This window comes from Hemitrygon akajei, chromosome 18, assembly GCF_048418815.1.
Source record: "Hemitrygon akajei chromosome 18, sHemAka1.3, whole genome shotgun sequence".
Taxonomy (NCBI): domain Eukaryota; kingdom Metazoa; phylum Chordata; class Chondrichthyes; order Myliobatiformes; family Dasyatidae; genus Hemitrygon; species Hemitrygon akajei.
The window spans coordinates 16357620-16371677 of record NC_133141.1 but is presented as its reverse complement, the minus strand read 5'-3'; the positions used below and the strand labels follow the sequence as shown (position 1 = coordinate 16371677).

The window sequence follows — 14058 nt, the reverse complement described above, 5'->3', positions numbered from 1 at the left end:
AGTACATTCAGATTGGAGGGTTGTGACTAGTGTGTCCCACAAGGATCAGTTCTGGGACCCCTACTTTTTGTGATTTTTATTATCGACCTGGATGTGGGGGTAGAAGGGTTGGTTGGCAAGTTTGCAGACGACACAAAGGTTGGCGGTGTTGTGGATAGTGTAGAGGATTGTCTAAGATTGCAGAGAGACATTGATAGGATGCAGAAGTGGGCTGAGAAGTGGCAGATGGAGTTCAACCCGGAGAAGTGTGAGGTGTGTTACGTACCCGTGGGTATCTTGTACTTGTCATGTGACAGTGGTGTTGAGGATATGCTGGACCTGAGGTAGTGGTCTTGTGATGGTGGAGTGATGTCATTTTCCTGCCAGTAGAGGTCATGTGACAGTTTTTTTTTACAGGGTATAAAAGGAGGACCCCTCCCTGTGAGGAGGGGCAGTTCGTGGCTGGATTTGCCATTTTGACTCCATGCCACTGCGTGGTTCAATATTATGACGCAGTTTGGTTGAAAGGTGGAGTTTTATTTAATGCCTAAAGTTTAAAAGGTCATTGCCGGCAGTTTCTTTATAATACTGCCAGTTAAAAATCAGTGGAGAATGAAGATCGGAGTTCGGGAGCTAAAAGATCGAGGAAAGTCGATTTCGACGGTGAAACAGGTTCTACATTGTTTGATCCTCATTCAGAAGGAATTCGTTGGCTGTGCCTGTGTTAACCCCTGCAAATAATAGCAGGAAGGGTTGGGTACAGTTTTGTAAAGGAAAGGTCAGTGCCTTTAAGCCGTTTCATTTTCATCTTTGTAAATTCTCCGGGAAAAGTATAGTTTGACTGGGAACTGCAGCAACATGACGTGAAAGAGAATTTAAATCGTCTAAAAAGTCTCTCCTTTAATGGACTGTAAGCATTTTGAACTTTTGCAGTACTACTTTGAAGAATTGTTTTCACTTTATTCCTTAAGAACTGTTTAAGCTGCCGCACAGCAGCTGATTTCCGGTTACGTTAGTCGTTTGTTTACTTTTGGGGGTTTGTTTTTCAGTGTTTAATAAACGTTTTGTTTGTTATAAAACCCCTGCCTCACTTATATATTTATTGTTGCTGAATCCGTAACAGGTGGTACACTTTGGAGGGACAAACTCCAAGGCAGAGTACAGAGTAAATGACAGGATACTTGGTAGTGTGGAGGGGCAGAGGGATCTGGGGGTACATGTCCACAGATCCCTGAAAGTTGCCTCACAGGTAGATCGGGTAGTTAAGAAAGCTTATGGGGTGTTAGCTTTCATAAGTCGAGGGATAGAGTTTAAGAGACGCGATGTAATGATGCAGCTCTATAAAACTCTGGTTAGGCCACACTTGGAGTACTGTGTCCAGTTCTGGTCGCCTCACTGTAAGAAGGATGTGGAAGCATTGGAAAGGGTACAGAGGAGATTTACCAGGATGCTGCCTGGTTTAGAGAGTATGGATTATGATCAGAGATTAAGGGAGCTAGGGCTTTACTCTCTGGAGAGGAGGAGGATGAGAGGAGACATGATAGAGGTATACAAGATATTAAGAGGAATAGATAGAGTGAACAGCCAGCGCCTCTTCCCCCAGGGCACCACTGCTCAATACAAGAGGACATGGCTTTAAGGTAAGGGGAGGGAAGTTCAAGGAGGATATTAGAGGAAGGTTTTTTACTCAGAGTGGTTGGTACGTGGAATGCACTGCCTGAGTCAGTGGTGGAGGCAGATACACTAGTGAATTTTAAGAGACTACTAGACAGGTATATGGAGGAATTTAAGTTGGGGGGTTATATGGGAGGCAGGGTTTAAGGGTTGGCACAACATTGTGGGCTGAAGGGCCTGTATTGTGCTGTACTATTCTATGTTCTTATGGTCTTGTGGTTACAATATTTATCTCCATATGAGAGACTCTCCATACTACAATCTAGAGAGGAAGTAAATTGGTGGAGGAGCTCAGCTGGTCAAGCACCCTCTTTGGAGCAATTATTTCTTTCTGCACAATGCAAAGTTTTTTTCTTTTTCTGGTTATGCATCTTGTTGTTACTCATTGGGATTTTGTTCAAATTGCTGCAAACTTTGGAATACCTGGTGCATGTAGTAGATGCCATATCAAATAAGTACAATTAAAGAAACACACCTATATGTACTTCCTTGCAACTCTCGCTCTGTTCTAAGAAATACACACATTTTCTGTGATAAATTTCTTGAGAGGAAAATTACATAAGTGCTGAGAATTCTACCGGCCATGCAAAATTCCTGCTGTTAGTAACACTGTGAAAGATTGGGTAGCCTATATAAAAATGCTGCAATAACAGAAGTAATAATGTTGTTTTAATATTTATAAAAATTTCATACCACTCATAGTAGCACCCATTTAGTTCATTTCAATCCTTAGATTATTGGTTTACTATCTCTGCTAGAATTTTCCCTGGTTATTTTAGTGTTTCTTTTGCTGCTTGTTTACATTGTTCTCACAGTTGCTGGTTTTCTACTTGTCTTTAAACGAGTGTAAGCCTCATTTGATTTTCTATAAAGTGTGTCTCATTCCCCACTGATTGCCCAAGGATGTAAGTTTAGTATTTGTCTGGAAATTTGGAGCAACCCACACAAAATGCTGGAGGAACTCAGTGGGTCAGGTAACATCTATGGAACATGTACATCCCAGTCCTGGTGAAGGGTCTCGGTGAGAAGCATCGACAGTTTATTTTCCTCCATAGATGCTGCCTGACCTGCTGAGTTCTTCCAGCATTTTGTTGCAGTATTTGCCTTTTAGGGCTGTGTACCAACATAATTGAATACAGACAGACAGACATATTTTATTGATCCCGAGGGAAATTGGGTTTCGTTACAGCTGCACCAACCAAGAATAGTGAAGAAATATAGCGATATAAAACCATAAATAAATAATAATAAGTTAATTATGCCAAGTGGAAATAAGTCCAGGACCAGCCTATTGGCTCAGGGTGTCTGACACTCTGAGGGAGGAGTTGTAAAGTTTGATGGCCACAGGTAGGAATGACTTCCTATGACGCTCAGTGTTACATCTCGGTGGATTGAGTCTCTGGCTGAATGAACTCCTGTGCCTAACCAGTACATTACTTAGTGGATGGGAGACATTGTCCAAGATGGTATGCAACTTGGACGGCATCCTCTTTTCAGACACCACCGTCAGAGAGTCCAGTTCCACCCCCACAACATCACTGGCCTTACGAATGAGTTTGTTGATTCTGTTGGTGTCTGCTGCCCCAGCACACAACAGCACACATGATAGCACTGGCCACCACAGACTCGTAGAACATCCTCAGCATCGTCCGGCAGATGTTAAAGGACCTCATTCTCCTCAGGAAGTAGAGATGGCTCTGACCCTTCTTGTAGACAGCCTCAGTGTTCTTTGACCAGTCCAGTTTATTGTCAATTTGTATCCCCAGGTATTTGTAATCCTCCACTTCTATTGTTTGTAAATTGAAACATAACAATTGACCCCAATTTCCTATGATCATTTTACGTCTCAAAATGAGCGTCAAATCCATCTTATTGAAGTTACTATTTGCAACCTGTAACTGGCACAACACTGAGCATGAAATCAAATCTATCTCACTACCAATGATATCCCTGACTACACTCTCAAACTTCCTTTATGACTTCTGCTTCGCTCAATCTGTAAACATCGTAATCCTCTCACGTTGCTTTGATTGAATGTTGACCTGATCTTGGTATTTAGTGCAGGAGCAAGGTGAGTAAACCGCTCAGACTTCGGCTTGCCGGTGTGATTGAGCGCCGCGGCTGCGGCTTCCGCCTGGACGTTTGGGCCTACAGGTGGCGCTGCCGGGTACAGGGACTGCCCAACGCCAGCCATCTTTCCGCCTGTCTGCCGGCTCGTTGTTCATCGGGCGCGGACCGGAAGCACTGGGAGATGTGGATGGGAGACAGGACCTGAAAGTACTGAGAAGAGTTCATGATAATACTGTAGTCGGAGGGAACGGCGATTCGAGTCATCGGGGGCGTAGAGCGTCGAGTTGGCGAAGCCGCAGGGATGGAACCGGTAAGTTTGGATGGGTGGGGAGGTCCCGTCCCGAGTGCCGGAGAGCGACTCTCCCTTCCCGAGCTGTCATTGTAGACGGGCAGCCTGGCGACGTGTGCTGGGTGCGACCTTGTTTTGTCACGCAACATTCTGGCATCCGTCACCCATTTCTGTCCTGGCTAAGTGTATACAATATATTTATTTCATTGGTATTCCAAATTCTCAGCTATGCTGTTTGAGGCTAATTGTATTTTGGCGTTATAGTTTTTTAAGAGATTTTTTTTAGGATTGCGGTAGGTGCAAAAGACGTTATATCGAATATCATGGAGAAAGCTAATGAAAGTAATATAGAAGTATATACAGGAAATCCCACAAACACTCAGTTGGTTAGACAGCATCTGCGTAGAGAGGAACATTTGGCGTTTCAGACTGAAGTCTGACGAAGTTTTCATGAAGGGCCTTTGACTAGAAGTGTTAGTTGTTTCTCTTTTTGCAGATGCTTCTGACCCACAGTGTTTCTGGCATTTACTGTTTCATTTCCAGCGTTTGCAATTATTGTTATTTTGGAAGTTACATTTACGAATAATACAAGATCTAGGTCTTGATATTCTAATGAATTTCTGACTAAAGAACATAATATTATAGATTTAGTATTGTGCAATGGGTTAAGGTTAATGTATTAATCTTGTAGTAATGGTTCGGGGAATAAAAAGATTTTGTTTTCAGTTTATGACCTGATTGTCTGAAACAGAGGTCTTTTAAAATGGGTGGAACAAAATAAGTATAGTGAGTGGTTAAGATTAAACTAAATTTAAGAGGTGTGTATAGTTAAGCAATGGTAAGTATTTCAAGTATTGGTAATTTGCAGCAAATCGATATTCCCTTATTTTGTTTGGGGAAACCCCACCCCATGACTAAGAGGGTAAAAATTGTGTTAATGGATTAAAAGAGGAGGCTGTTGATGAAGCTGCCAGAAAGAATAATAAACCCAGGAAGTTATTTGAAGTCAATAGAAGATAGGCACAAAACTCTTAAGGAAAACAGAATTTGAATGCAATAATAACAGACAAAAGTTTGAGGAAAAACTTCTCTATATTGGCAAGTGCAAATGTTATGATAAAGACAAATGTGTAAGCAGCAGCAAGGCAATGACCCCCCCCCCTCCACCAGCAAAAAAGCATTGGCACCCCCACTGAGCACTCAAGCGTACAGCAAAGCATCAATAAAGACACAGACTTGCAGTACCCCAAAGACTACTCGTTCACCTGGTATCTGACATACCACAGGCTCTCTCTCTCTCTCTCTTCCCCTAATAAGGGAGAAAGAGGTGTTTCTGTTTCACAGCGAGAGTGGAGATATAACAAACAACTCGCTGATTTACGATGTTAAAAGTTCATTTGTTTTTATCGAGCTCTATGCCCAAAGAACTCGGGTCTCTGGGCAAACAGCCAGCTTGCTGCTTTCGATCTTCTGTCTCCCACAACACCCCGATTTCCTGCGGAAGCACCGACCTTGAGTCCGCCGGCCTCCGGAGCCACGAAATCCAGAACCCTGAAGGTGCGCTAGTCTTTTGGGCCGCATCCTTGGTATTTCGAATAGTGGCCAGTCATGAGGCCCCCGAGAGCGGGTCCCATTCCCACAAAGACCCGTAGTCAGTGTGCAACTCCAGGTCAGGGTCTTCAAAAGAACTCTGAAAGGAAAAAATAGAGATATTAAAGATAGAATTAGAGCTATTTTCGAAGATGCAAGCTAAGGAGTCATCGTTAGGTGCCATCGTCTCCTAAGCTCCACCCCTGTATGGGGTGAAAAGCCAAAATAAAAATCATAGATCCTCTATTATCATTGGGAATGGAAATAGTGGGTGTATTGGTTTTGAACTTCCAGTGTTTCCTAGGTTGAGGAAAATCCTCTGAAGGGAGGAACTACATATACCTGCTGTTCAAGAAAGGACAGAATGAGGAAAGTCAGAAGTATTAACCAGTTAGCTACCTTGACATTGGTGATGCAGATTGTGGGGGGAAAAAAGCTTACATTTTTACACAGATTGAATTGTAATGTATGCATATGTGACTGTTGCTTTCAAATTCATCCAAACTATGAATTTCTTGTAATACTTAAAATATTATATATTACAGTAGGAAAGGATTCCACTTGGAAATTTGTCATGCTTCATTTGTCATCCTGTAATCCAGGTCTAAACAACAACTTGAATACAGTTCCACCTTTTTTCTTGGAAAGTTGGCTCAAAACCCCAACGTGTTTTAGTAACAGTGAACAGCTAGTGTAAGGAATTAGTGAAATGAAGACCCATCAGAGTGATTAAAGAGGATATGCAAGGTCTTTGGGGTATGTGTGCATGCTTGCTTGCTCTCTAACATTCACACATCGATTTAAATGTGAGTACATGTGAATTAAGACCAGGAGGAAGCCACACAACCCCTCAAACCTGTTCTGCATCAACTCCACATTCTGCATGAATCTTAATTCCCTGAGAGGCGGGGAGGGAGAAACTTTCCTTCATCTGTATTAAATGGGCAGCCCCTTCATTTTGCATGGTGATCAGAAAACACCCTCTCACCATTCTCTGTATCAGGACCCCTCTGGGTCTTAAATGCTTCAATCAAGTTCTCTCTCACTCCTGCTAACTCCAGAAACCCTTCTATCCTGATGCAAGGCAATCCATGTATTTGTCCAGGCAGCACGGTAGCATAGAGGTTAGCACAATGCTTTACAGTGCAGGAGACCTGGGTTCAATTCCGGCTATTGCCTGTAAGGAGTTTGTACGTTCTCCCTGTCACCACGTGAGTTTCCTCCCACAGTCCAAAGACGTAGTGGTTGGTAGATTAATTGGCTAGAGTTAAATCTGGGTTTTCTGTGCAGCGCGGGAGCCTAATGTCTCTCGAAATAAAGAAAACTTCTCTGGACTCCTTGCAACACTCTCACATCTTTCCAGAAGTAAGGAAAGCAAGTACACCGGGTGTGATCTTACTAATACCCTATCTGTTAACAGACTCTTGAATAGACCTCCCGTGTGCTAAAAGATGAACTCTTGATCTGCCAATTTGCATCTTATTGTCTGCCTGTACTACACTCTCTATATATTCTGCATTGTTTTCTTTTTACTACCTCAATGCACTTGTGTATCACATAATCTATTTAGAAGGCTGGCAAACAAAAGCTTCTTGCTGTATCTTGTGACAATAATAAAATCAATACCAATATAGCAGGAGCATAACCTCCCTATTTTTCTGTTGTGTTCCCTTCACAATAAAGAGCATTCTGTAAGCTTTCCAAATTCTTGCAACACCTGCATAAGGCCCTTTCCACCCTGGGCATTCTCTCTTCTTTCCCTTCCACAGCACCCCCCCATCTCCTCCCTCTGGTTCCCCTCCTCCTTCCCTTTCTCCCATGGTCCACTCTCCTCTCTTATCAGATTCCTCCTTTAGCCCATTACCTCTTTCACCTATTACCTCCCACCTACCTTCCTCTTTGCCAGGTCAGAGGGCTGGAAAATTAGTGATAGGCAACTGGAAACTAGGGTAAGTGCTACAGACTGAACAGAGATGTTTTGCAAAGTAGTCACCCAGTCTGTGATGTGGTTTCCCTAATACAGGAAACCACATCACCAGTACCGAATGTAGTTCAAGTAACCACACTAAGTGACATTTGTTAATTGTTTAGATGGGTGTTTGGGATATCCTCTATATCCAGTTGGTAGGCATTCAGTGATATTTTAAAGATTTCAGTTTCCTTACTTAGAATTATATTTGCTTCTAAATATGAAATTTGTGTGGAGTCCAGGTCTATTGTAGAGAATTAAATTGTTTGATCCAGACTGATACTCCAGTGTATTCCTGAGGGAATGCTGCATTGTCAGATGAGGCAGTTTCAACATGTCTGTTCATTGACTTTGGATCGTATTACTCTTGAAGAGTGATGGCTTTCTCCTGGCTCCTCTTCTTTTAACCACATTTCAGGCAGATTAATTGTTTGTTATTTGCTGTTTGGGGTCTTGGTGCAAATTATCAGCCACGGTTGCTAATGGAACAGCAGAAATGCATTTTGAAAGTAATCTATTAACTGTATCCTATAAAGGTGCAATATATACAGTATTATGCAAAAGTCTAAGGCACCCTAGATTTTTTATATGGTTTCAGATGGTATGGCCTTCACAGAGCCCTGACCTCAACATCATTGAGGATGTCTGGGATTACCTGGAGAGACAGGAGCAAGTGAGACAGCCAACCTCTGCAGAAGAACTGTGGCAAGATCTCCAAGATGCTTGGCACAACCTAGCAGCTGATTTTCTTATAAAACTGCACAACAGTGTACCTAAGAGAATTGATGCAGTTTTAAAGGCAATGGGTGGTCACACTGAATATTAATTTGATTTTTGTTGTTTTTAACTGTTTACTGCTCTTTATAGTAAATTTTCTGATACTTAGAAACTTTTCATTATTTTTGAAAGCATCTTCACTTTAAGAATTTTTTTTACATGTGCCTAAGACTTTTGCGCAATACTATAAATGCTGTTTAGATGTACAAGCAGGAATGGCATTCTTTCTTTTTTTTTCTGCAAACCACTGGCTGATGTGACATGCAATAATAAGGATCTCAGACTGAAGTCATTATGCATTCCCCCACTGATGCAAACTGTGATCCCGTTAATTGGAGGAAGTGGAACTGCAGTTGACTTCTTTGTATAAGTAGTCCACTTTCAGGATATAACTTGAATAGTTTATAACCCAGCATTGCCCTTTCATCATCATTCTATTAACTACACCCATTTTCATTTTCCTCTCGCCTCATTCTCTTAAGTTTTGTTTGTATAACAATGTATGTTTATGCCGCAGCATTTGCAGCAGTGAACTTTGTACTACAGTTTACAGCCACGATCATGGTTTGATCTAGTTGGCAGTGTAATAGCTAGTTAATGATTAGCTTACTTAAATAACGATAATGTATGGATGTCTCACTTTTCAAACCCTAGCTAATCTTTCTCAAATAAGTCATGGCAACTTCACACTTGTTGTAAATATCCTGCCACCTTGCACCAGCTATTCAGCAAAGCTTTTGGGGCACAACATTCTGATCCCATACTGAACCAACAGCAGGAAGCATTGTGTCCACACCAGCCCTTGCAATGCTCTCTGCAGTGTGAAAGTTGTGTTTGGGGAAACTACTTAACATATTTTGTAAATATTAAATGTTCCCTGTGGCCAATCCATATTTTTCCCCACAGAATTGGGACTTAGAGTCATAGAGAAGTACAGCTCAGAAACAGGCCCTTTGTCCCATCTAGTCCATGCCAAAACCATTTAAACTGCCTATTCCTATCAACCTGGACTGGGACCATAGCCCTCCATACCCCTGCCATCCATATGCCTATCCAAATTTCTCTTAAACATTGAAATTGAGTTTGCATGCACCAGTTGTGCTGGCAGCTTGTTACACGCTCTCACGATCCTCTGAGTGAAGAAGTTTACCCTTGTGTTCCCCTTAAACTTTTCACCTTTCACCCTTAACCCATGACCTCTAGTTGTAGTCTCAACCAATCCCAATGGAAAAACCCTGTTTGCATTTGCCCTATCTATAACCCTCATAATTTTGTATACCTCTATCAAATCTCCCCTCAATCTTCTATGTTCTAAAGAATACAGTTCTAACTGGTAGGTCAAATTTGAAGACAGAATATATTAATAGTAAGACTCTTGGCAGTGTGGAGCATCAGAGAGATCTTGGGATCTGTGTCCATAGGACACTCAAAGCTGTTGCACAGGTTGACAGTGTTGTTAAGAAGGCAACTGGTATGTTAGCATTCATCAACAGTGGGATTGAGTTCAAGAGCCGCGAGGTAATGTTACGGCTATATAGGACCCTGGTCAGACCCCACTTGGAGTACTGTGCTCAGTTCTGGTCACCTCACTACAGGAAGGATGTGGATTCTATAGGGAGAGTGCAGAGGAGATTTAGAAGGATGTTGCCTGGATTGGGGAGCATGCCTTACGAGAATAGGTTGAGTGAACTTGGCCTTTTCTCTTTGGAATGAGAAAGGATGAGAGGTGACTTGATAGAGGTATATAAAATGACGAGGGGCATTGGTCGTGTGGATAACCAGAGGCTTTTTTCCAGGGTTGAAATGGCTAACACAAGGGGGCATAGTTTTAAGGTGCTTAGAAATAGGTACTGAGGGGATGTCAGGGGTAAGTTTTTTTTTGTTTTTTTTTATAAACAGAGTGGTGGGTGAGGGGAATGCACTGCCAGTGAAGGTACAACAGGGTCTTTTAAGAGCCTCTTAAATGGGTACAGGGAGCTTTGAAAAATAGAGGGCTATGCACTAGGGTGATTCTAGGCAGTTTTTAGAGTAAATTACATGGTCAGCTCAACGTTGTGGGCCGAAGTGCCTGTAATGTGCTGTAGATTTCTATGTTTATGTTTTAACCAATTCAATCTTTCTGTCTGACTCAGGTCTTCCAGATCCAGCAACATCCTTATACATTTTTTTCTGTACTCTTTCAACCTTATTTACTTCCTTCCTATAGGTAGGTGACCAAAACTGCACACAATACTTAGGCCTCACCAATGTCTTATGCAACTTCAACATCCCATCTTCTGTACTTGATAGATTGATTTATGATGGTCAATGTGCCAAGAGCTTTCTTTATGACCCTATCTACCTGTGATGCCACTTTCAACGAATTATGGACCTGTATTCCCAGATTTCTTTGTTCTACCGCACTCCTTAGTGCCCCACCGTTCACTGTGTAAGACCACCAGGGTCCTACTGAAGTGTGAAACACATGTATTAAATTCCACCTGCCATTTTTCAGCCCATTTTTCCAGTTGATGCAGATCCCTCTGCAAGCCATGATAGCCTTCCTTATTGTCCATTACACCCCCAGTCGTGGTGTCATCCACAAATCGATCTAGTTAACCACATTATCATCCAGACCATTGATATAGATGACAGACAACAACAGACCCAGCACCGATCTCTGTGGCACACCACCAGTCACAAGTCTCTATTCAGAGAGACAACCCTCTACTGTCTAATCCAATTTACTACCTCATCCTGAATGCTGAACGACTGAACCTTCTTGACCAGCCTCCCATGTGGGACCTTGTCAAGTGCCTTACTAAAGTCCATGTAGACAACATCCACTGTCTGGTAACTTCCTCAAAAAACTCTATAAGATTGGTTAGAAGTGACCTACTGTGTCCATGTCTCCCCAAATACTTATATATCTGGCCCCTTAGAATACCTTCCAGTAACTTCCCCACTACTGATGTCAGACTCACTGGCTATAATTTCCTGGTTTATGTTTAGAGCCTTTCTTAGACAGCGGAATAACATTGGCTATCCTCCAATCCTCTGGTACCTCCCCTGTCGCTGAGGATGATTTAAATGTCTCTGCAATTTCTGCACTTCCTTCCTGTAGGGTCTGAGGGAGCACCTTGTCGGGCCCTGGGGATTTATCTATGCTAATTTGCCTCAGAGTAGCAAACACCTCCTCTGTAATCGGTATAGGGTCCATGAAGTTGATGCCATTTTGCCTCACTGCACCTTAATAAATACAGATGCAATTAATTCGTTTAAGATGTCCCCCATCTCTTTTGGCTCCACACATGGATTATCATTCTGGTCTTCTAGAGGACCAATTTTTCCCTTGCAAACCTTTTGCTCTTAACATATCTGTAGAATCTCTTGAGAGTCTCCTTCACCTTGTCAGCTATAGCAACTTCATGCATCCTTTTGGCCTTCCCGATTTCTTAAGTGTTCTCTTGCATTTCTGGTACTCCATAAACGCCTCATTTGTTCCTACTTACCGATACCTACTATGCATCTCCTTTTCACTGAACCAGGGCCTCAATATTTCTTGAAAACTAAGGTCCTCTCCACTTGTTATCTTTGCCTTTTATTCTGACAGGCACATACAAGCTTTGTATCAAAAGTTTAGTTTTTGAAGGCATCCCCCACTTACCATGTACACCCTTGCCAGAAAGCAGCCTGTCCCAATCCACACTCGCCAGATCCTTCCTGATATCATCAAAACTGGCCTTACTCCAATTCATAATCTTAAACCCACGGACCAGACCCATCTTTTATCATACTTACTTTTGAAACTAATGGCATTGTGGTCACCAGATACAAAGTATTCCCCGACACAAACTTCTGACATCTGCCCTGTCTCATTCCCTAATTGCAGGTCACACGCTCTCTTGTTGGGACTTTTGTGTACTGATGAAGGAAATTTTCCTGAACACATTTGACAAGCTCTATCCCATCTAGTCCTTTTATAGAATTGGAGTCCCAGTCAATATGTGGAATGTTAAAATCACCTACTATAACAACCTTGTGTTTCTTGCAACAGTCTGCGATCTCTCCACAAATTTGTTCCCCTAAATCCTGTTGGGTGGTCTGTAATATGCCCCATTGCCGTGGTCATACCTAGTCAAGTTCTCCAGTCTGTCCTGACGGAGCACTGCTGTGACGTTTTCCCTGACTAGTAACACCACCCCTCCTCCTTTAATCCCTCCTGCTCTGTCACGTCTAAAACAACAGAACCCCAGAATATTGAGCTGCCAATCCTGCCCCTCCTGCAACCAAATCTCACTAATGGCTACATAATTCTAGGTGTTGATCCATACTCTGAGCTCGTCTGCCTTTCCTACGATATTTCTTGCTTGATATGCGCAGCTCAGGACACTCATCGCACCATGCTCAACCTTTCGATTCCTGACTTTGTGGTCTTGCCAACATCTGCCTTCACAGCCTCTCCACTAACTGTTCTGGCACTCTGGTTTCCATCCCCTGCAACTCTAGTTTAAACCCCACTGTGCAGCATTAACAAACCTTAGTACCCCTCCAGTTCAGGTGCAAACCGTCCCTTCTGTACAGGTTCCACCTTGTCTGGATGAGAGCCCACTGATCCAAAAATCTTGTGCCTACCTCCTACACCAACTATTTAGCCACATGTTGTTGTGGAAAAAATCTCAGGAGCAGCAGACAGAATAGATCAGGCCGACTCAGAGAATTGTTTCAGACTAAAGGGTTTTATGACATGATATCATGGAGAGCCCAGACTCCGAAAGCAGAGTTCTGAAACTCTGCTCAACAATGGATTACACTCTTATTTATACCCCAGGCGTACGTGACAAGAAGCACTTAAATCTGAAAAAGGAGGGAACTTCACCTAAAACTCGTTAGAATAGTGAAGTTGCACTATATGTCCTTGAGCAGTTATATATTTTAAGTGTTAGTTCTCAGGACAGTATATCAGGCTTTCCCAAGCGCAGACGTGATGATTCTTAGAACAAGGAAGCAGAGACAGTTATTTTCTCATCCTGTCTACAAAGCACATTTTAGTCACATAGTGTACATTAGTTGCAGATAAGTGATTACAGACTTTGAATTCAAATACTAGAAGATCATTAACCCCTTAACGTTCATCACAATGTCTTACTGTTTTTCTTCCACACATGTTAAACTATGATCTTTCTAGTTCTGGCATCACTAGCATGTGGCACGGGTAGCAATCCGGAGAATATAGCCCTGGAAGTCCTGCCCTTTAACTTAGCACCTAACTCCCTATGAAGAATCTCGTCATTCATCCTACCCATGTCATTGGTACCTACATGGATCACCACCTCTGGCTGTTCTCCCTCCCACTTAAGAATGCTGAGGGCTTGATCTGAGATGTTCCCTGGGACCTGGGAGGCAACATACCATCTGGGAATCTTTCTCGCCCACAGAACCTCCCGTTCCCCTAACAAATCCCTTGATACCACAGCATGCCTTTTCTTCCCCACTTCCCTTCTGAGTCACAGAGGCCGACTCAGTGGCAGAGACCTTAAACCCTTTCCCATTCCTGACTATCACCCAGTTTCTGTGTCCCACAGCTTGGGTGTAACTACCTCTCTATATGTCCTACCTATCACCCCTTCAGCTTCCTGAATGATCTGGAGTTCATCCTCTTCCAGCTCCAACTCCTTAAAGCAGAGTATTAGAAGCTGCAGATGTACTTCTCACAGTTGTAGTCGTCAGG

General features: G+C 42.7%; 1 protein-coding gene across 1 annotated transcript in view; it reads left to right on the top strand.

Annotated features, from left to right (window-relative positions):
- The first annotated feature begins 3846 nt into the window (after positions 1 to 3846).
- The window catches only part of LOC140741144 (5'-AMP-activated protein kinase subunit gamma-1-like), a 72777-nt gene continuing 62565 nt past the window's right edge, over positions 3847 to 14058 (top strand). The window contains exon 1 of the mRNA XM_073070967.1: positions 3847 to 4033. Within this exon, the coding sequence (XP_072927068.1) occupies positions 4025 to 4033 (9 nt within the window). The 5' untranslated portion in view covers positions 3847 to 4024. The remainder of the gene's footprint in view (positions 4034 to 14058) is intronic.